Source organism: Centroberyx gerrardi, chromosome 7 (genome assembly GCF_048128805.1).
Source record: "Centroberyx gerrardi isolate f3 chromosome 7, fCenGer3.hap1.cur.20231027, whole genome shotgun sequence".
NCBI lineage: Eukaryota > Metazoa > Chordata > Actinopteri > Beryciformes > Berycidae > Centroberyx > Centroberyx gerrardi.
Window position 1 is genome coordinate 29054728 of NC_136003.1, and position 20937 is coordinate 29075664.

General features: G+C 44.3%; 1 protein-coding gene across 1 annotated transcript; it reads right to left on the minus strand.

Annotated features, from left to right (window-relative positions):
- On the minus strand, nucleotides 1–19706 carry taok2a (TAO kinase 2a). The gene is made up of 20 exons (XM_071927420.2): nucleotides 19238–19706; nucleotides 14276–14416; nucleotides 12732–12803; nucleotides 11879–11980; nucleotides 11071–11116; nucleotides 10844–10940; nucleotides 10018–10131; nucleotides 9424–9515; nucleotides 9208–9301; nucleotides 8993–9074; nucleotides 8300–8470; nucleotides 7174–7383; nucleotides 6541–6669; nucleotides 5971–6207; nucleotides 5373–5501; nucleotides 5027–5230; nucleotides 3980–4219; nucleotides 3511–3723; nucleotides 2410–2592; nucleotides 1–1863 (listed from the first exon to the last, which is right to left on the minus strand). Exons 2-20 carry the CDS (start codon nucleotides 14405–14407, stop codon nucleotides 958–960), a joined length of 3453 nt encoding a protein of 1150 aa, XP_071783521.1. The 5' UTR covers nucleotides 14408–14416; nucleotides 19238–19706; the 3' UTR covers nucleotides 1–957.
- Nucleotides 19707–20937: the final 1231 nt, after the last annotated feature.

The following is a 20937-nucleotide window of genomic DNA, read 5'->3' on the forward strand; positions in this document are numbered from 1 at the left end:
AACACTTAAAATCAAAAATTAGGTTTACAATTTAGCGTTATTTACATAGTTACAGTGGTTTTCTTAAAGCACCGCTAGCCGAGTGGAAGCTCCACAGCCGCCGCCCGCCTCTACCGGCCGAGTTCTGCTCCGAATCTAAAACCAAAAAACTATCCGATTTAAAAACTCCTCATGGCCTCAACAGCCGCTCTCTGGCACTTCGTACGCAGCGGTTCTCTGCTCTGTTCTAAGCTGGAAGTCTACTTTATCTTCTACAGCGCTACCATCCCACTAGATAGGCAATACTGTGCTGTGACCGATGGATTCACTGTTACAAGATGAACAAACGTGTTAAAACTTTCAAGTTTTTGTTGACTACTGGATTTTACTTGATTTTGACATTTTGCGACACGCTGCTCTTTTTCACTTCTAGTCATGCTATTCATGCCGTTTTGCTGCGTGTTTTTAGATTGTTTTGTTTCAACACTGTTACTGTGCAACACCACCTCAGGCCAACCCCAACTGCTGGATGTGTGGGAGAGGTCAACCCATCCCAACAGTAATGCAGGGCCAAGTTTCCGGGTCTTAATACTCATGCTAAATTAAGTGTGCCTGCATGATAAGCACTCTGCCCCTTCTGAGAACTGGGCAGCTGCTCAGTGACTCAGAGGCTTCCTCTCTTCCTTTCCTTGTGCAAGGAAAAGCCAATGCACAGCTCAAGAAAGGAGATTTTAAATTCTTTTGACTGCGGGGGGCGGCAAATTTTTTTTCTTCAAAATTTAAGATCAATTTACTTCTGCTCCACTTCTATGAAGCTTCTTAGAGAACAGATAAAAAGTTAAAACTTCCCCTTAATTCCACTTCGGTCCTCTCCCACCCACTTGGCTCATGAAGGCTCAAAACACCTTTCAGCCAGATTTGTTTTCAGTTGGAGAAGCAGCGCCATGCACACGAGGCCAGGGGAGATGAGGAGCAGGTTTATGAGTAGGAGAGGTGGGAGCCGTTGGAGATGTGGGAGGTGACCGACGTGCTGCGGCTGAGCCCCCCGTCGCTCCCCCCGCCGCTGCCCGGCCCGCCGGAGGCCGTCCTCCTGAGCGGCTGGGGGCTGTTCCTGAGCGCCATCAGGCCGGGGCCCCGGACGGCCAGACCGCCGCCTCCGTAGCCTCCCTGAGACGAGGAGGAGGAGGAGGCGGACGAGGGAGGGGAGGAGGAGAGGGAGATGGGGGGCGGCGGCGGCGGGGGCGGCAGCAGAGCCAGGGACTGGGCCGAGGCGTGGGTGGAGAGGTGGTGGTGGTGGTGGTGGTGGTGGCCCTGAGAGTGGTGGACGTAGTGGCCCCCTCCCCCGCCCCACTCCCGGACCCGGTCCCGCTCCCTGCCGTCGCGCTCGTGGCCGTCGCGGTACAGCTGCGGCGTGCTCTGGTGGTGTTGGTAGTGCTGCGGGAGGTAGTGCTGCTGCTGGTGGTGGGAGGAGGAAGAGGAGGCGGAGGAGGAGGAGGAGTGGCCCCGGCTGCCCATGCTCAGCTCGCTGTCCCTCCCCAGGCCGTGAGACGAGATGATGGACTCCGCACGGCCGAAGCCGCCTCCTCCGCTGTTGTTCTGGCTGCGCCAGGAGGGGGGCGCCGCCGAGTTTTGCACGCTGTGGCTCCAGTGGCTGCCTGACCGGGGAACGGGACGCGACGGCCAGCCGCTGGAGCCCGAGGACGGGCTGGGGTTGGGGTAGCCCTGGTTGAACGCCTCGGCCGGGATGCCGGTCAGCGCCATGTTGCTGAAGCCGAGCCGCATGCTCTCCGAGTCGAAGGCCTCGATCTCATGGGCCTGGCGCTCCAGCAGAGTCCGGATTCGCTCCGACCGTTCGTTCTGCAGAGAGAGCATCTCCTCCTCGATCTGCCGGACAGGAGAACAACACACATTTACACCAAATATTAGTACTGGACTCACTACAGCAAAACACAGAAAAAACAAAGTGCTTTTCAAAATGGACATTCTTCACTTCACGCATTACACCAAAGGCCTTTTCACCCTGAACTTAAAGTCTGGAGTCACAGCGATAAGTAACACCACAGATTTTTTTTCTAGGTTTCTAGGATGTCTGAATGGTCTAAGGCACCGGGGTTTCTCGGTTTGAATCCTTCTTCTGACGAACAGTACAATACTCGTACAGTTGGCAGTTTCTCTTTGATACCAGACTTTCTTCAGACAGTCTTTTTAACTTGGGACTAACTAATCAATATTTAACCAACACTGGTGCATTCAGCAGTCAGCTACAGAGCAGTACTAAGCTAGACAGGGAGTGAAACCAGCGTTAACCCATTTTAAAAAGCACTGAAAGGCCTGTAGAACAGTCTTGTATCTGGGCTGAGGACAGCATGAAGCAGGTTTGTCCTGCGACTCTGCTGCTGCCAGTCTGAAGCAGCGTGAAGGCGTTCGTACCCTCTGCTCCAGCAGCGCCCTGCGGATGGACACCCTCTGCTCCAGATCCTTGGCCTCTCTCTCGTGCTGCGAGTCGGTGTGGATCTTGATCTTGCTCTGGTAGGCGTTCAGCAGCTCCAGCTCCTGTTGCAGCTGCATCCTCAGCACCTGGTACTCCGCCTCCTGGGTCTCATCCAGCCGCAGCTATGGGAACAAACGGGAACAAGCCTCCACATCAGTAGAGCACAATCTGCTGAGAGCTTTGGGGCTAAAATTCACTGGTGTAGTGTTAAAACAGCGAGAGCAGCAGCGTTTAGAAGAGTTTATTATTAGTGTTTCACTCAGCAACTCACTGGACTCATTCACCACCACTGTTGGGCATAGGGGTGAAAATATAAACCATAAACCACTTAAGAAATACTGGGATACTAGACTACAACATCAAATTTTCAGATTTTCTACTGCAGAACTTCTGTTTTGCCTGGAGGTTTCTCAAGGCGAGAGCAAGCTGCAAGATTCAAATGCTGAATTTCTCTCATCAGCTGTTAAGAATATCACGGGTCTTAATTTAGAGTCACAGCTCCTGTGAAACATTTATAGTCAGTAAATTTGTAAGTTGGGTCTCTCTGCCTTTTGGAAACCTGCTGTAGATCTTCCAGCAGCTGGCACCGACAACACCTGAAACAAACTTATCTACACAAATCTTCTTTCTTCCTTTGTTTGATACCGTTTTTATAATTTTGATAATTAATCGTTTTAGTCGTTTAATCAAGTAAAGATACCAAACATTTGCTGGTTACAGCTTCACAAATGCTGAAATTTGCTGCTATTCTCAGTTTCATATCAGTATAAGATGAATACTTTTTGGGTTTTTTTGGTGCTGCTGGTCAGACTAACTAAACCATTTTAAGAATCACTCTGGGCTCTGGTAACTTGTGATGGACATTGGATTGTCATTATTTTTAATTAATTGATTAAATTGATTAAACGATATCTAAAACAATCAGCCCTAGATGTGATGATGTCGTTCAAGTGCAGTGGATGCTGTGGTGAATGCAGTGTTAGTGCAGTGGTTCTGCGGTTGGTGTAGAAGGTGCGCGGAGGTTTCCTTGCCTTACTCACAGCCTGTGTGGACAGCATGTCGTTGATGGAGTGGTCGTACTGCTCGGCCAGGATGGCCAGCTTACGTGTTTGCTCCTCTTTGAGGCGTTTGAGGACGGCCTTGTGGTCGGACTTGGGCGTACTCTCCAGCAGGTGGTTCCTCAGCGCTTTGTACTGACGAGTCTGGATCTTACACGTGTCCTGGAACTGACGCTTGATCTGCAGCTCTTTGGACTGGAAGGAGGAGTTTTCATTAGCTAATCATGATAATTAGAAGGGTCGTTATAATCAACACTTTTCAAAAGAAACAGAAAAATAATACCAAGACAAAACAGGAATAGATAAATAAAACACAAAATCAAATATGTGTGTGTAGATTCATTTCAGTCATCCACGTAGTGAGATGTTAAAAAAAAAGGAGGGATTTTGTTTAGTCTTGTAAAAGTAAAATGCAGTTGTCCTGGTTCGTGTTGCTCCTCCTCCTCCTCACCTTGAGGCTCTTGGGCTGTTGCCGGACCTCCACGGCGTGTTTCTGCCGCAGCTCCTGCTCGCGCCGCTTGTTGTACTCCATCTGGTTGGTGAGCTCGGTCTGGTGCTGCGTCCGGATCAGGTCGGCCCGGGTTCGCTGCACCGAGCCCAGCTGCCTGAACTCCAGCTCCTGGGTGGACTCGTGGTGCCGCAGCAGCATGGCGCACTCCAGGTCCTTCTGGGTCTGCTTCTTGTTCAGGTCCTGGTGGAGGGCGAGCGATGAGAGAGAGATAATTTTACATTTGCTTCTTTTACACTTGGGCGGGTTTCCCATAACCATCTAAGAAAAGATTTGCTCCACTGTAAGACAATCATGTTAACGGTAAGAAATGGCTCTGATGTGAACTTGAATGACTTTTCCATGACTTTCCATAACCAGCCCAACAAGTTCCTAAAGGGGTAAACAGCTTGCTATGGAGAAGTGGCCATGCACTATAAAAACAGCCGAAAACCTCCATCTAATGCAATAAATGTTACACAAGTTGTAAAATACATTCTGGCAAATTCCTGCTCTGTGACCCATTTGTTAAATCCCCTGATATTCCCCGATTTCCCCGGAGAATTTGTCAAATTTCCTGACTTTCCCTGTCTGGGATACACCTCTACATTCCATGATATTCCAGGAATTTCATGACCAGAGGGAACCTGCCAAGATCGTCTTTGTTAGAAAGAGGAGGAAAGACCGCACCACCAATAAATACAAATGTTTCTTATAATTATTTAATAATAATTTATTTGGTAGTGTGGACTTTCCTCCTTTTTTGAACCTGTCTGCACAAGAGTCTGCACTCTGAGGGCATGAAGAAGAGTTGAGTTGAGCAGGAAAGTCCTTTATTTTAAGATCTATGTTCCAATCTTTCTTCCACTGGCTTACAATGGATATTGACTCCAAAAATCACAGAATTACAAGGGACAAAAACAACCAGACCTTGTTGATCATGGTCTAGAATTCAGCTCAGGTGTCTATGGTGGTTTTTAAGATGTCAGGGTGGGCATTTCCTTGCTGTACCTCTCTCAGCAGGTCCTGCTCCAGGTTGTGGCGAGCCAGCAGCATCTTCCTCTTGTACTGGCGACACTGCAGCTCGTAGTACTGCCTCTGCCTCCGCAGCAGGCCGGCCTCCTCCTCCGCCTGCATCTGCTGCAGGCACTCCTTCTGACGCACCAGCCACTCCTGCTTCTCCCGCTTAGGCGTCGACTGGTTCTCACTCAGCTCCTGCTTGGTGGAGGGAGAAGAAAAGGGAGAAAATTCAACGTCACAAATCCTAAATGTATGAGTAACACAGTTTTCTCTGCTTTGGATAGAAGCACCAGTATCAACACTGATATTGTATTTGGGGTTAAGGTTGGGCTCATGCCTCTTTGAGTTGGTCCTTGCGCTGGCGGTACTGGCGTTTCTGTGATTCCAGTAAACTGGTCAGCTCTTTCTTCTGCTGGCCCAATATGTGCTGCTGGAACTTCTTCTCTTCTGCTAGAGCCGCCTTCGTCTGGAGGGAAACGCACACAAAGGCTGGGGTTAGGACTGGGAGTGGTTTCCAAGTGATCAGTATTGGTACAGATATCGGTAGCAATAACTATAGCAAACAACCCCCCCACCCTTCACCCCCCGCACCCGAACACACACACTTTGTGCAAATGAAAGCCTTTTAGCCCTATGTGCTTCACAAATTCAACTATTCTATACCCCAGATGTATGAATGGATCCACGTTCATCATATAGCGATTAGCATCTCTTCACAGAATGATTGATGAGAAAACACGGTAATAATAAATGTATCAATACCTTCTACCGAATCAAACTGCTGTTGAGAGGCTGCACTGAAGAATGCATCGCCTCAGACATTTTGCGCTGCATCTATGACTCCATCCACACCTCACTCTCTCATCTGTCCTCCTCACTCTCTCATCTGTCCCCCGTTTCTCCATCTGAACCCCGTCACCCCATCTGGCCCTCACCTCTTTCTCCAGGATGGCCTGGTGCTTCTTGGACAGCTTGTCAGCCTCTGTGGAGAAGCTGTTCCTCTGGTTCTCCAGCTCCTTGTCCAGCCTCAGCTGGTGCTCGTCCATCTCCGCCTTCAGCTTGTTCTCCAGGCCCATCAGCTGCTTCTGGTGCTGCCGCCTCATGCGTTTGTACCCCGACATCTGCTCCCGCAGCGCCGAGCCCTGCTCATGTTCCTGGATCTGACGGGTCACCTGGAGGAGGAATGGAGTAAGTCTGATGTTTAAGAGCAGCACTCTCAAATTAATTGGCAAATATTTCTGTGTCAACAACACATGGGCAGTATTAATTCGAACTATGTATCTTAAAGCATTAAAGAAGAAAATCTGTTTTTCCTCATAATTCCTCAATATGCAAATTTATGCAGTGAAGCGCTCCAAAATCGAATCAGACCGTCTGCCCTATAGGGGGAACCTGTGATAGTATGAAGTTTGTGTATTGTTTGCATATCATGTATAGTTCTTTAGTTATTATGTTGGGGTGAAGCTGAGTACAACCAGTAAGAGCTGCTGGGATTTGGCACTCACCAAGGAGGCGGTTCGGATGGTGGCGAAGTGGTCGCGGTTGCGGTAGTAGGCGCGACGGCGGCCAGCAGAGGGAGCCTGGGGTTGGTCCATCTCTGGCTGGTAGGGGTCATCATAGATGTTATCCTGACCCTGAGGGGGGGGGGGGGGGGGCAGACATTTAGATGCATAGATGCATAGAAACATACAATCACAAATCACACAAGTAAACATTAACAGCCACATGCAGTCAGGAGGACCAGTGATTTCCCTGCTTATAAAACTTCTGAAGAGCCCACTGACCAACTACATTCAAATGTTCAAACCCCCAAAATAACACGCGAAATAGCTTGGATATTTTCCTGGTTGATAACTCAACAGCTATGGTTTCTGAAGAAAATGAATTAGGGGATCAGAATAATCAAACCAGTTTATGGATGATTCAACTTCAATCCACTTTTGAATGGTGGTGAGAACAAGAGTCAATTGCTTCGTCACTAACTATAATATAAATACTGAAATGGAAATAGCAATTTGTTAATATTACTGAGTAACATGTTGCTGCCCAACTGTGGTTATTAGCAATTTGGGGGGGGGGGTTCGGGTCAGTCCGGGTTCAACATATTCAAGTCAAGCTCAAGGTTTAAGAGGTTTTACCGCGGGCCGGTGGATGATGGAGCTGTTGGAGGTGACGGTGTGCTCGCCCTCCTGCATCATGGCCATCTCACTGCTGCTGTCGTCGGAGGCGTCGGCCAGACTGTTGACGGAGCTGCTCTGGGAGCTGGCTGAGATGGACATGCTGGGCACCGACTGGGAGCTCTCCATGCTGTTGACCGTTCCCGTCCGCAGGAGGTACTGCTCCACCTCCTGACAACACAACATGGGGTTTCACATTTTATCCATGATTTTTCTCTTTTGACATTTTCATAAACCATTACACTTTTGCCTCACCTGCACAATCTGCACTCATTCATCATTTTGTGTGGCTTATTTTAATATATGAAAATAGAATAAACTGAATCTGTGTCTATTGTACTGGCTGGATATGCAAAAATTCATAGGCCCAAAAAAAACGCACGTCACTGAAAAATTAAAAACTTTGCATTTAAGTTCCTTCCATTTGTACAAGCTCCCTTGCATCTAGTCTTTATTTGAATATATGCAAATTAAAAAAATACATATGCCAATAATGCAAATAAATACCTATACTAAATACACAATGCATAGAGACACAATGGCAATGTCTCCGGTCTATTCTTCTTTTGCTGTAGTCGGAGGTATTTCTGCATTTTAAGCCTCACAACTATTCTAATTTATTCAAAATTTCTCCCTCCTTTTACTCACTACCAGGAACTTTCTCATCTCCCTCTCCTCCTTCATGTTTTCTACCCTTTCCTCCCTCCATCCCTCTTCTCCTTCATCCCTCCTTACAGCCTCCCTCCTCATCCTCCGCCCCTCCCTCCCACCCTAGTCTCCTTACTCCTTCCCTTTCATCCTTCCTTCTCCTCTCCTCCCACCCTGCCTCCTTCATTCCTCCCTTGTCCTCTACCTCCTCTCCTTTATAGCCCCCCCTTATTATCCCTCCTTTCCTTCCATTCTCCCTCATTTCCCTCCCTCGTTCCCTCCTTCCTTCCTGACCACCCTGCCACCACTCCCCTCATCCTCCTCTCCCTCGCTCCCACCCTAGTCTCCTTAATTCCTCCCTTCTTCCCTACCTCCTCTCCTTTATCCCTCCTCCTTCCATTCTCCCTCATGACCACCCCCCTCATCCTCCCCTCCCTACCTCCTCATCCTCCCCTCCCTCGGACACGGGGCCGTTCTGCTGGGTCTCCTGGAAGAGGATCTTCTTCATCTTTCTGTACTGCAAGTTGTCCAGCTCCCGCACCGCGTCCTTGGTGCGTGCAATCAGGTCCATGACCACCGTCAGCGGACGCTCGCGGCACAAGAACCGATGCTGAGGGGGGAGGGAGGAAGGAAAGGAAAGGGGCGTTAGTGTGACTGTAGTGTAGAGGAGGTGTTAATGCTAACGAGACATGTGACGTTAGGGCTGGGAGTCAATTCCAAAAAGAACAGATTCTTCGATTCTAGGCATTTGGGAATCGAGAACTGACTCCAAAGCTGTGGAGTCGAAAAGTACAGAAAATGTGCATGTACGAGTGAATCCCAGAGCCGAATTCCTCTCTGGTGATTCTGTTAAGTGTACAAGTGGCTCAAGTTTTCCCGCCAACAGAGATTAGACGAGGTATTAGACACCGTCTCTGACTGTTGAGAAAATGCCTAAATCTACACCACACACATCGGTAGTGTGGTGTGGTATTTTGCCTGGAATCGACTCCATCGATTCCCAATACTTGGAATCGTAATTGGAGACGATTCTAAGGTTTCTGGAATCGAACAGCCCTATGTGACGCGACTGGATAGGTAAAGAAGCCAGGCTGTCTGTGAGTGTGTGTGTGTGTGTGTGTGTCCTCCTCACATTCAGCAGCACGTCCGAGGTAGGCCGGTCCTGGGGAATCTTCTGTAGGCAGGAGTCAACAAAGTTGCGGAAGTAATCAGACCTGACGAGAGAGATGCGAGCATGTTATCACCGAGAAAAATTTGTCTGAGAGAGAGAAGCTACAGGAAAAATAAATGGGGAAACTAGAGAGGAAATCAAACTAAGAATAGAATAGAGAAGAGAGGTGTTCTCACCAGTGATTGGACTGAAGGATGGGGCTCTCGTTCTGAGCAATGTGGTATAAGGCACTCATAGCATTCATGTTGAACAGTGGAGGCTTCCTCTCCGCTAGAGAAAGTGTAGGATGGAAAGGTCGTTAGTCCCACAGCACCTGAAACCTTCGTATCATACCTGTTGACCTGAGAGTGTATGTCAAAGTTTACAGCAGTTATTCCGGTGGTAATTCTTACCCAGCTCTATGCAGGTGATGCCGAGGGACCAGACATCCACCTTGCCGTCATACTGGCCCTCGTCCATGGCCAGGATCACCTCTGGAGCCATCCTGCCAAATACATTTTAGCATTAATATTTGAATTTCAGTCAAACTGACAGCCCTGATACAGAAAATGGCTAAATCTCTCCATGCTTTGACCACTGTGACTGGAAGGTTTCTTTATGGTAATCTCACCTCCTTCAAGAGGTTGGATTGGCCTGCTCCATACTGTAATCTGAATCTGATTCGACAATTTTGGTTATGCTCCCAACCATTCAAGTCAAAAATCACTTCAACTGAAAACCCTTTTTCATTAGCTCTGTTAGTGAGAGACTGAACTGGACCCATTTTAAAAAGGGGGAATGATGTCCAGAACGCTGTAAAATGATGCAACAATTACTTATATTGTTGCAGTATTATTGAAAATACTGAGCAACTAGAGAGTAGAAGGTCTTTTCTGCAGATCAAAGTTTGTCTTCTGCTACTTCTGGTCACGTGCTACAACTACAACTCACAAAAACGCCGGCAGCAAATCAATTTCACTCCGGTGGGTTACAGCACCAGCACTCACCAGTAGGGGGTTCCCACGAAGGAGTTAGCCGGGGCCACGATGGAGGCAGAGCCGAAGTCCCCCAGCTTGACTTGGCCAGGCTCCGTCAGCAGGATGTTGCCTGCCTTCACATCCCTGATGGACAGACGGCCGAGAATCACATGTTAACGAGCATAGAGATTTATTATACGCACAATAAAGGTACGTATAATGTAGCATTTTTAACATCTATACATCAATATATCACTGTCAAATTAATTGGGATACCTTGGTATAATTACTGTAAACAAATGTCTGGTCAAGACGATTATTAACTTCTATCTCCCACCAGTGGTATAGTTAGTGCTAGTGTCTCTCAAAATTTAGACTACATTTCCCATAAGCCATGCTGCTTCCTGTCAAAAAGACGATCTTGGCTTTCTCTGTCTCTTTGGCTTTACTGAAGAGGATCAACATGTTGGAAGTGATTTTTCCATCAAGTCTTTCTCTCTGAAAGCTTTAGCTCCGTTTGCTCTGGAAGAACAGAACGTCTTCCTGTTTTGTGCCGTAAAGCAATCCAGCAGATTTCCCTCCAGATCCACCAGGTGGAGAAACAATGGAGGATGCAGAGTAGAGGCTGATAGAGGCTGACAGCCTTCTCAGAGATGGTCTCGTTTGTTTACTCTAATCATACTAATGTCTAAAAACTAACGTTGCAATGATTTATTGATGCTAAAATGGGACATGCAGCACCTTTTACACAGTACAATCATTTATCACACTGACTAAAACCGATAAGCAGATCTAAACCCAACTAATGTTGCCAAAACTGACATGTGACGACCCAAGACTTAAGACAAAAATGTACCTGTGAATCATATTGTGAGAGTGAAGATATGCCAGGCCCTGCAGTGCACCATGGGTAATAGCAGCTATTTCGACTTCCTGGAGTGGCTTCTTGTGCACTGCAAGGACAGAGAAACGAAGAGAGAGACAGATTTATATTGAGAGAAAGAGGGACTAATAGAATAGTGTCTCGGTAACTGCAAAAGCTATGACTAAGTGCCGTTGTTTAGAGCCTGGAGCTCAACAAACCTTCAAGGAGATCTGAGGCCGAGCCGAGGCAGTACTCCATCACCAGCTGAGGAGAGGGGGAATACATTTTAAAAACATAATCAGCAGAATAACACATACATTCACATAAAGCCCAACCTCTGCACTGTGTGAGACGCATTCGCACAGGATAATGAAATTCACTGAAATCACCAATGGCCCGGATACAACTGTATAAAGTCAAGATTTTACAATTCCTCACTTTCTGATTTTGCATTCAGTACCTTCTGCCTCCATTTTTCATGTCATGACAGAAGAAATTGTGCATCCAGAAGAGGAAAAAGAAATTGCATGCCAACAAATTACAGCTAAAATTACCAAGAGTTTGAGTCACACAGGATTAATATTATCAGAGGACGTCTGTCTTCACTGAAGGCAATTTGTGGAATTTTTACTTTCCAAATTACAGACATGGCAGATTTGCACAGATTAAATCACAGACAATCTCACTAAAAATAGGGGGTCAAAGAGTACAAAAAACTTATTGATTAGAGTTTTCCACCAGTGCGTTGAAGCAGAAGCAGGCTAAGGGTTTGTTTTGTTGGTCTTGTCATCATCATATTATTTAAAAGGTGGAAGTGGGAAAACATTTTTTTATTACGTTAATGCAACAAACTCAACATGCTGTCCCATGTAGACTTAGAATACTCCCATTGACTCATATTTACAACACTAAAGAAGATATTTGGTGTCACAGGTTTGGTGATGGGAAAGTGCTGTAATGTTGCAGTGGTATATGCACATTGTACAACCCAAATGTACACACACACACACACACACACACACGTACCCATGCTGTGTGCTCTCTCAGGTAACATCCCCGGTACTCGATGGTGTTGGGGTGACGGAGTTTCTGTAGGAACTTCACCTCTTTAATGATGTCCTGCCATTTCTGGAGACAGACAGAAAACTAACTCAGTACACAACAAAACTGAATGCACCAACCTCATGTTTCTCAACACATTTTGGAGACGGCCTGTCATTACTAGAGACATGTACTGTATGTTAACTACTAGACTGTTACCATGTAATTGTAAAAACAGAGGTGAGACAAAACATTTCTGTTGTTATTTATGAGTCACAATGAAGAACAAATAAACATTTTTCAGTCAGCAATTCATACATTTTCTAACACGACATTTGCGATTGTCTAGATTTATGACAAATGTCTCAATTTTTTCAAACTCAAAGCACTGAATTGAATTCATTTTTCTAAGTGACGAATGCATGTGTGCTTTGTATACCAAGAAGCTGCAGATACAACATAAAATGCAGATGTTGAATTATTCAACATCTGTCAAGGTTTTGACTTAAAACTGCCCACTAGATCAACATTTTGGACACATACATGCAGGTTTTATGAACCAAGCGATATTAATTCACAGCTCAGGATGAATACTACAACCACAGAATCACTAGAAAGGCCAGTGGATTTTGGGGATTTAAGAGAAAGACAACAAGCCATGAATTGATGCAACAATTAGTAACAGCTAGTACTTCTTTGTATGATTTAGAAAATCTGGTTTGTAGAGAAAGTGGGTCTAGGGAAAGTCACAGAGAGGCATTTTGAAAGCTGAGATATTTCAATAGTAAAATTCAAAACACTTTCTAGTGTAAAGTCAAACCAAATACTTTCTGTTTACCTCATTCGTCTGCTTGCCGCTGTAGGACATCTTCTTGATGGCCACCACCTCATTGTTGCGCACGTCTCGGGCCTGTTGGACAACAGACACAATATGGAAACGCATTCACACAAAAATGAGTGTGTGGGTGTGTTCACAAAACTCACAGTTTGGAACGTGTCTCACCTTAGGGGCCATGGTACAGCATGTATTTACGATGGCAGAAATATAACGGTACACAGGGTTGACACCATAGCCAAAGTCCCCCCCCCCCCCAAAAAAAGAACAAAACCACTAAAAAATGTAAAAAATAAAAAATACTTTAGGGGTATTTTTAGTTCCCTTGGAGTAATGCTTTATCAGTAGACTAAGGCATTCGGACCAAGTGGATAAAGACATTTTGCTTTGAGGAAAAATTTTTTGAAACTCCCGAACCAAAATTATTTTTTTTTAAATGACAGTGATTCATAATAATGCTAGTCTGATACTGAAAAAATTGCTTGAATTAGCAACTGTTTAAAATTTCCCTTTCATTCGTCAGTTGCATTATTATATCAATGCAAATTGATGCAGATCATCTATTTTTGTGGCACAGGTCTCCTATGGCCTTTTAAGGAGCTGAAACTCAGAGATTCAGTGTGGCAGCGTGTTGTGGATGTGAGAACCGCTTTGAAGATGTTGGCTTGAAGCTAACCATGCCAAGAAGAATATTTTACAGGTAAAATAAGATATGTATCTAGTGCAGTCGCATGATGTTTTCTCACTGTTTTACTAATTTATATTCACAGCTTCCTTGTTATTAGCACAGTGTGGATATGAACAGACAGCATCGCTCCCTCTTTGAAACCCACACAGAAAGATACTGGGTGCTGCTCAGGCCTCCTGAGCTTCGTGTGCGTTTCTAAGTGAAATGTTACAATGGGTTCTGAATTTGGAAAATCATATCAGTGCCTAAGAATATGTTTCCCTCCAAACCTAAACATTGAGCAGTAAGTATGCAAGATGGGGGACATTTTGTTGCTTTATATATGAAAAACACCACACAACGTACAAATAACAGAATCTGGTTTCTACCTGGAATTGAATTAAAGACCAATTTAAAAACCAAACTAATGAAACAAAACCAGCCTATTTCTGATTGAACACAGCTAACGAAAGCTGTGAAACTATAAATGGGCAGAACAAGAAAAAGGACAACAGGAAATCAACTGTTCAGGGAGATGAAGTCCAACTGTGTTTAGTAAAGCAGATGGGATGCATATTGTACTACTAACCCTGTTCTGTATTAATCTAAAAGTGGACATGCTGCACAAGGAAATCTGTCATTACATAGTGAAAGAAATAAGACCTCTAATAACTGGATTTGAGACTTCAACAGACTTTTTTAAAGGCCTAAAATTTAGATAATTTATTTCACGACTTTTTCAGACTTTAAAGACCCGCAGATAGCCTGTTATTTGGTTCGCAGTGCGTCCCGAAGTGAGGAAGTCCTGATGAACGTACGTCTCTCAGGACCGACCCAACATCCACTATCCCACCCGCTGACGTCCCAACATCCTACTCACAAAGTAGACGGCTCCAAAGCTGCCATGGCCGATCTCGCGGAGGTCAGCGAACAGCTTCTCGGGGTCGTCTCGGTAGAAGAGCTCTGCCACCTCCGGGTCCTTCAGATTGCCCGCCCGTGCGCTCGAGGGCATTGCCAGGGCCTGGAGAACAGGAAGAGAACGAGAACGAGTTAGTACCGGGACGCTGCGCTGACGGGTGCAAATACGCGGCTTACAAAGTATGGTCCATACGGTTTTTTGGGCATGGTTTTGATAATCTCATTTCAAAGTCCTGGTCACTACTACAGGTTTCCCACCTTGTTCCTGATGTAAAATGCTTGTCATGTCATGTTCCATGACTTTTCATAATTAAGTTGGGGCGCTTCCATGATTTAAAAACATTGTTCCTTCATGGCTTGTTAATGTTGTTTGTCAGTCTGGTTTCCATTTGGGCTGAAAACCATCTAATGCAATCAATGTGTTAATGTAGGGATGGGACGATATATTGACATTCAGTATCGCAATACAAAACTGTGTGCTACGCTTGACCATCACAGTTTCAAAAGCTCTCCATACAAATTATATTATTTGCAATTTGTAATGACATTTTTAAATTGTTGTTTACATTCTAACAAGCCAATGGCATCGCTAGAAAGATTTGTGTCTCAGAAATAAACATAATTCTGCACAGTCCCACTTTGTGGTCACTGAACTTTTATTTATTACATCGTATCATGATTGTATTGAATCCTGAACCCCATATTGTGTATGAAATCATATTATGAAATTAGCTTATCGTCCCATCCCTAGTTATACAAGATTCATTCTGCTATATTCCTGAAAAATGACCAGAGAAATGATCAAATTCCCTGACTTTCCCTGTCTCGAATATGCCTCTCAAAATTCCATGATATTCCAGGAATTCCATGACCAGAGGGAAGTCTGATACTAGTATAAGGATTCAAACTGATCATCTGGGCTCTCCACCTTTACGATGGTAGAAAACAGTCTTTGCTGTTGGTTCTGAACCTCCCATAGCTGCTCTATGTGGGATGATAACAGGTTGACAGGTTGTGGTATGAAGGGTAACAGCCGGGATGTGTGACTGCAAAAGCCCTGAAAAACTTGAGGTTCAATAAAAGCGAGTCTGTTACAAAGAGAGAGAGAAAGTGTGAGGGGAGTAACAATGTGGAGGAAAAACAGAGTGATGTGAGCGGCAGGGAGCGAGTGGTGATGTGGGAAAGGAGAGACGAGATGGCAGCTGATTTTCACAAAGTGCACTTTAAAACTAATGCGTTTCAATTATTTACTATGCAGTTTGGCTGGGACTTGTGACGTCAGAAGGAATAACCGCTGTGAAAGCCCGACAGCGTCCAAAATAAGGACGGAGTGGCGCCAGTCAGCGTTCCCAATTCATTAGCTAGGCCTAACTGCTGACATTCAGTGCCTCTGTTTGTGCATTATAGAAGCAAGATACTGTCACACACGTGTTATGACCTGTCAAGAAAGGGAGCAAATACTTTCACTCCGGTACTTGAGAAATATTTGTACTTCACAGCTATTTAGATGAATGTAGTGGAGTAAAGACTTGGGATATTTGCCTTAAACTGTAATGGCATAAAGGTACTCAGAAAGGTCTATTATATTAAATATGCCATCAGTTAAGACAAATGACCCCCTTTTTGACATAACTGAACTTCAGGGAACAATCTTAGGGGAAGCAGTGAACACAACTGGACCTGGACCACCAACACTTCGCTTAACCAATAAAGATTAATGCTTCAGGAATTTTACAAAAGTATGATTCTAACAGGGTATTTGCACTTTAACTAACTCATTTATGTGCTTCCAGACATGCCAGTGTTGTGTACTAGCGGCCAGCTGCTGTACAGCTCACTGACAGTGGCGCAGATTTCTAACAAGCTACAAACTGCCCGTTACCAAACAGGACTTCATTGATACCGTACATTAGCCAGTTGTCTACCACATGGCTAAACAGGGCTAGCTGGGGCTTACTTATTAGCCATTTGTCCACTACAGGGCTAAAATGGGTCGCCTGGGCTTACTCATTATCTGTCTCAATGCCGTTTATATTTTGTTGACAAAGATCATTTTTAATATGGACTACAGTTTCAATGAACAATTGGACTTTTGTGGAGAGTGAAGTCAGGATGCTGAGCAGAAAGACTGATCAGCCAGATCTATGTATCCTGTTCTGTCAGTCTGCATTTCTGTACCTCGCCTCTTGTCTAGTCTGTGGTCTTTTCAGTCAAACTGGTTTGTCTAATATTATGCAATCTACATTCAGTTGCAGTTCTGGCTGTCATCTTATTATGTTAGAGAAAAGAATGCAATCATTGACATGGTGCTTACCATAAGCAATAGACATTTAAAAATGATGATAACGATGATACAGATAAAATTCTATAATTCTGTTATTATCTTTACGTCTGAGTGTTATTGTTGTAACACTTTAACGTTTTGTTGACCTACTAAAATGGTTGCAGTGGATACACAAATAGTTTTTCCATGGTAATCGTTTTCCAGTTTGGACAAGTAAAAAATTTGGTGCCATTTATCCTTCAGAAAACGTTCATGTTACCCTGCATCAAATGCGCCAAGTAGTCCAAATTTAGCTTTGCAAACAAATCTGTCTGAGAGAAAAAATGTAGCCTTTAAACATATTTGTATTTATGCATGGCTCTTGAACAACACCATAAATAACTTAACGACTTAAACATTTGGACCCCTTTCAAACATGTTGTGAAACCCCTCCATGGCCTGTGTTATATCACGCATCTGGAGATCTAAGAGCAGAGAGTCTGACTGGTAACACTGTACGTTCTTCACCATGACTAATTCAACTCAACAGGAACATGGGTATATATCCATGAAAATGCAAAAATGAGCCGTGTTGAGCTTCATGTCAAATCATCTGAATAAATCAACGAATGTCAACTTAGCATGCACATTAGGCCATGGTTATCGACAAATGCATCATCATTTGATAATATGGTTAATGTAACTGCTCATCCTTGAGCATTAGCTGAGGCCTGGAGGAGAGAGCCAGCAACATTACTCTGCCTCTACAATTCAGTGAATGCATGAAGACATGGCCTTAGGGCTTCTGTTTAATGCAATACTGCATGGGTTGTTCCCTTTGAAGCAACTCTCTGTCAGCGCGCTAGTAAATCTGTGTGAGACACCCCCCACACTCCTTCAAAATGCAGTGAACAAATTTCCAATTATACATTATGTGGCACTCAGTGGTCTGATGGTGCCCAATCCAAGGCACGGAACCAGAGGCCTGTGGCTGTTTGTAAAGGCCCTGATCTTTTAGTAAATTTTAGTAGTTGTTGACAGTCAAGAGAAAAACAACAAATGTGGAATAGAGAAATGCATCAGCCTACCATGAGGATGGATCTAAAAGGAGGAAAGATGTTTCTCAAACGGTTCTTGTTCAACAGAAAGGGCGAGTCATAATTTGGTGTGTCAGTGGTGCCTGATGACCACGATCACATGGCTGAACCAAGCTGCGACTCTGGTGGCTGTGACGAAGTAACGACGTTACTTCTGCACAGCAGAAACTCCTTAGTGTAAATAGCCTGTCCCTACTTTACCCTAAAACTGGTACTTTTCTGTTGCTCAATTGATAGATATGTGTAGGCTATATAGTATGTGTATAATATGAGTGGTCACAACATTCAAACAGGCTGGGGTTCTGGGTATAAAAGCATTCATCAGTGCCAGTAACCATCGCCTTCACAAATTAGACCTAGACGATTCCTCAGTTTAAATGAAACAAGCAGTTGGACCACACACACAGTGAATAATGGGCAGTTTTCAGTGGGTGTGGTCCAAAGTTTAAGGAAAAGTTTATAGAATAGGAAAATCTTTAATCGTGAAGCATACAAAGAATGAAACATCCATGAGTTGCAGTGCTAATGAATAAATTACTGTATAATAATTGTATTATGTAGCTATAGGAGTGTAATCATAGTTGAAGCTGAATGAAACCATATGTGCCTTTCAGCTTTTCCGTGATTAGATGCCAAATCTCTCATGGCAGAAATCACTATTCTCAAACATCAAATCCACCCTAAACAATTTAAGGAAGTAAGGAAGCTGAGGGAATGTGGCCTTTGTTTTTAACTTTGAAAAGCATCATGTTATGCATACTCGTTTGGACTTCTTCCCCAAAACCAAAATCTCAATTCTGTGAGATGAAAGCAGTTTTGTTCGGATATTACAATGTCATGGCCTCCATTTCGTCCTGATAATTCTCGTCAAGAGCTCGTATAGTCTAAGAAAAACTGACTGTTGGCTGGTTGACCTGCAACAATATTCCAGTTGACATTAGCTCACTTGAAGCAATTTTTGCAGGCCGAGCATTTTAGCTTGTTGTTGTGGTTCGTGAAAGAAGAATCAAACATTACAAATTAAGAGTCTAATGCCTAGGGATGCATTAGCTTAGCTAGTCGCTGAATATTGATAGTTCGTTAGGTTGTTAATTTAGTGAGTGTTAGCAGCTATTGAATGGTTAGCTATTAAGCTGATGTTAGCAAAGCAAACCGCAACTGATAGCAGTAGCTAATGTTGCCTCGGTTAGCTCAGGGGTTCTCAAAAGACCCCCAATTAGACAAACATTCAACCAACGATTCAGATTTGATATAATGTTGTCCCAGGGATCCATACGGAAAGACTACTGTTACTGAATTAGCACTGTATTGTAGCTGTCTGTGCAAATGTGATAGTGGTGAGTGTAACCTGTGATTAAAACAGCCCAATTTAAACATTATCTAATTGGGCTAATTTCTAGTCATTTGAATTATAGTGAAATTATACTATCCCTGTTTTGCTAGGGATCCCCTGTAGCCGCTTTGAGGGCCCCTGGGTGTCCCCGGACCCCAGTTTGAGAACCTCTAGTTAGCTAACTAGGTTAGTTAGCATTGCAGCTAGCTAGCAAAATCAAGCATTCCTTACCGCGGCTTATTGTGGTTCCGCTCTGGCACGAAAAACAACTGTTAGCAGTCAAGCTAGCAAGCCTCAATCCTCATAGCCCGGGTCTGCTCACAGTGGATGATCAATGAGATGTTTGGTCCATTTTCACTGAGGTCGCCCCAGATTTCAGAGCCACGACGAAATTGGTGAACGGTTTACAGACTGTTCTGGCTAGTTTAGCTAGCTCAAACGGCTACTGCAAGCCCGCTAGCTGTCTGTTTACTGGTTTACTAGCCTTGGCTAATTGGCTAGCTTAGCTTTGCTAGCTTGCAAGCTAACGTTAGCTGTTCCTACGGGGTGTGGCTGTCGTTTCTCCGCGATTCCCCACTTCCATGCATATTGCCCGGTTACACCAAACCTTTAAAAAAATTATAGACTTAAAATCCTGTGTATCGTCTGTGCCTTGTCCTCACGTTTGATTTCTTTCTAACACCGTTTTTGTTCTTGCTAAATACAAGATGGCACAGACTGGTGGGGCGGGACTCAAGAGTGTGGACCGGAAAATGATTTGTTCTATTTCCTGTGAGGTTTCTGCTTCACAAATAAAAGAGTATAAATAAATCGACCTAGATAATATTAATAATCTAGTACAAACGCTCGAAGGCTCGATTAAATTTTTTTTACAACACACTATGTTTGTGAGTCATATTTCATTATGTCAGCGGTCGAGGCACGGCAGCTAATGCATGTTATGTCACACATGTAGGCTAACGTTACATGAATGAAGGGAATTTGGAGATGCTCCATTTGAGAATGACTTGAAAAATGGTAAAGGTGGACCAGTGGGATTTAGACAGGATAAGAGTACGTTTTACTGTTCAGAACTGATTTGGACGTGCTGTTGTTGTTGTTGTTGTTGTTGTTTTTTTACATTTCTTTAATGCCATAGGCTCTGTACTTAGTTTTGCTTTTCAAAAGAGTTGTTGTTCATTTTCACAAAATAGTCTATTGATTTGAGTGTCATATAAAGTGTTTGGAGTAAGATAAGATAAGATAAGATAGCACTTTATTGATCCCCTTAGGGAAATTCAGGTGCCGCAGCAGCAACTGGCAGACAATGGCAACAGGAAATGTCAAGTATACAACAACACGTAATAGGCTATACAACAATAGAGACAGAGCAGTGCAGACGGTGCAAATAAATGCAGGTAAATGCAAATAAAAATGCGAATTATAATGCAAATAATAACTGCAGAATTTCGGCTAACGGATAAGTCTGTGGATATATTTCAGAGGAACGTAATTTCCTTGTACAGCACAGTCAAGAGATCAAGTTGTTAAGTTATTAGGGCCGGTTGGGGGGGAGTTGTGCAGGTTGCATGGGGGGGGTGGGTCGTGGGTCTGGGAACTGCTCCTCATCAGCCTCAGCTCATGGTAGAGCGGGTGAGAGGGGTTCTCCAGGATGGCGCTGATCTTTCCCCTCATCCTCCTCTCTGCCACTGCCTCCAGACGGTCCAACTTGAGCCCCAACACTGAGATAAGACAAATTCTTAAACTGACCTCCAGCTGGTTATCACAACACAATAACAACCACCAACATTAACAAAAATCAATTACACTTTTCAGAAAAAGCATTGATTTATTTTGTCCTTACAAGACTTTGTTCATCTCATCCACCACATTGTCATCTTTTTGGATAACACACACCAGTGGGATCCACCAGGTGAAGACGTCGGTCCTTA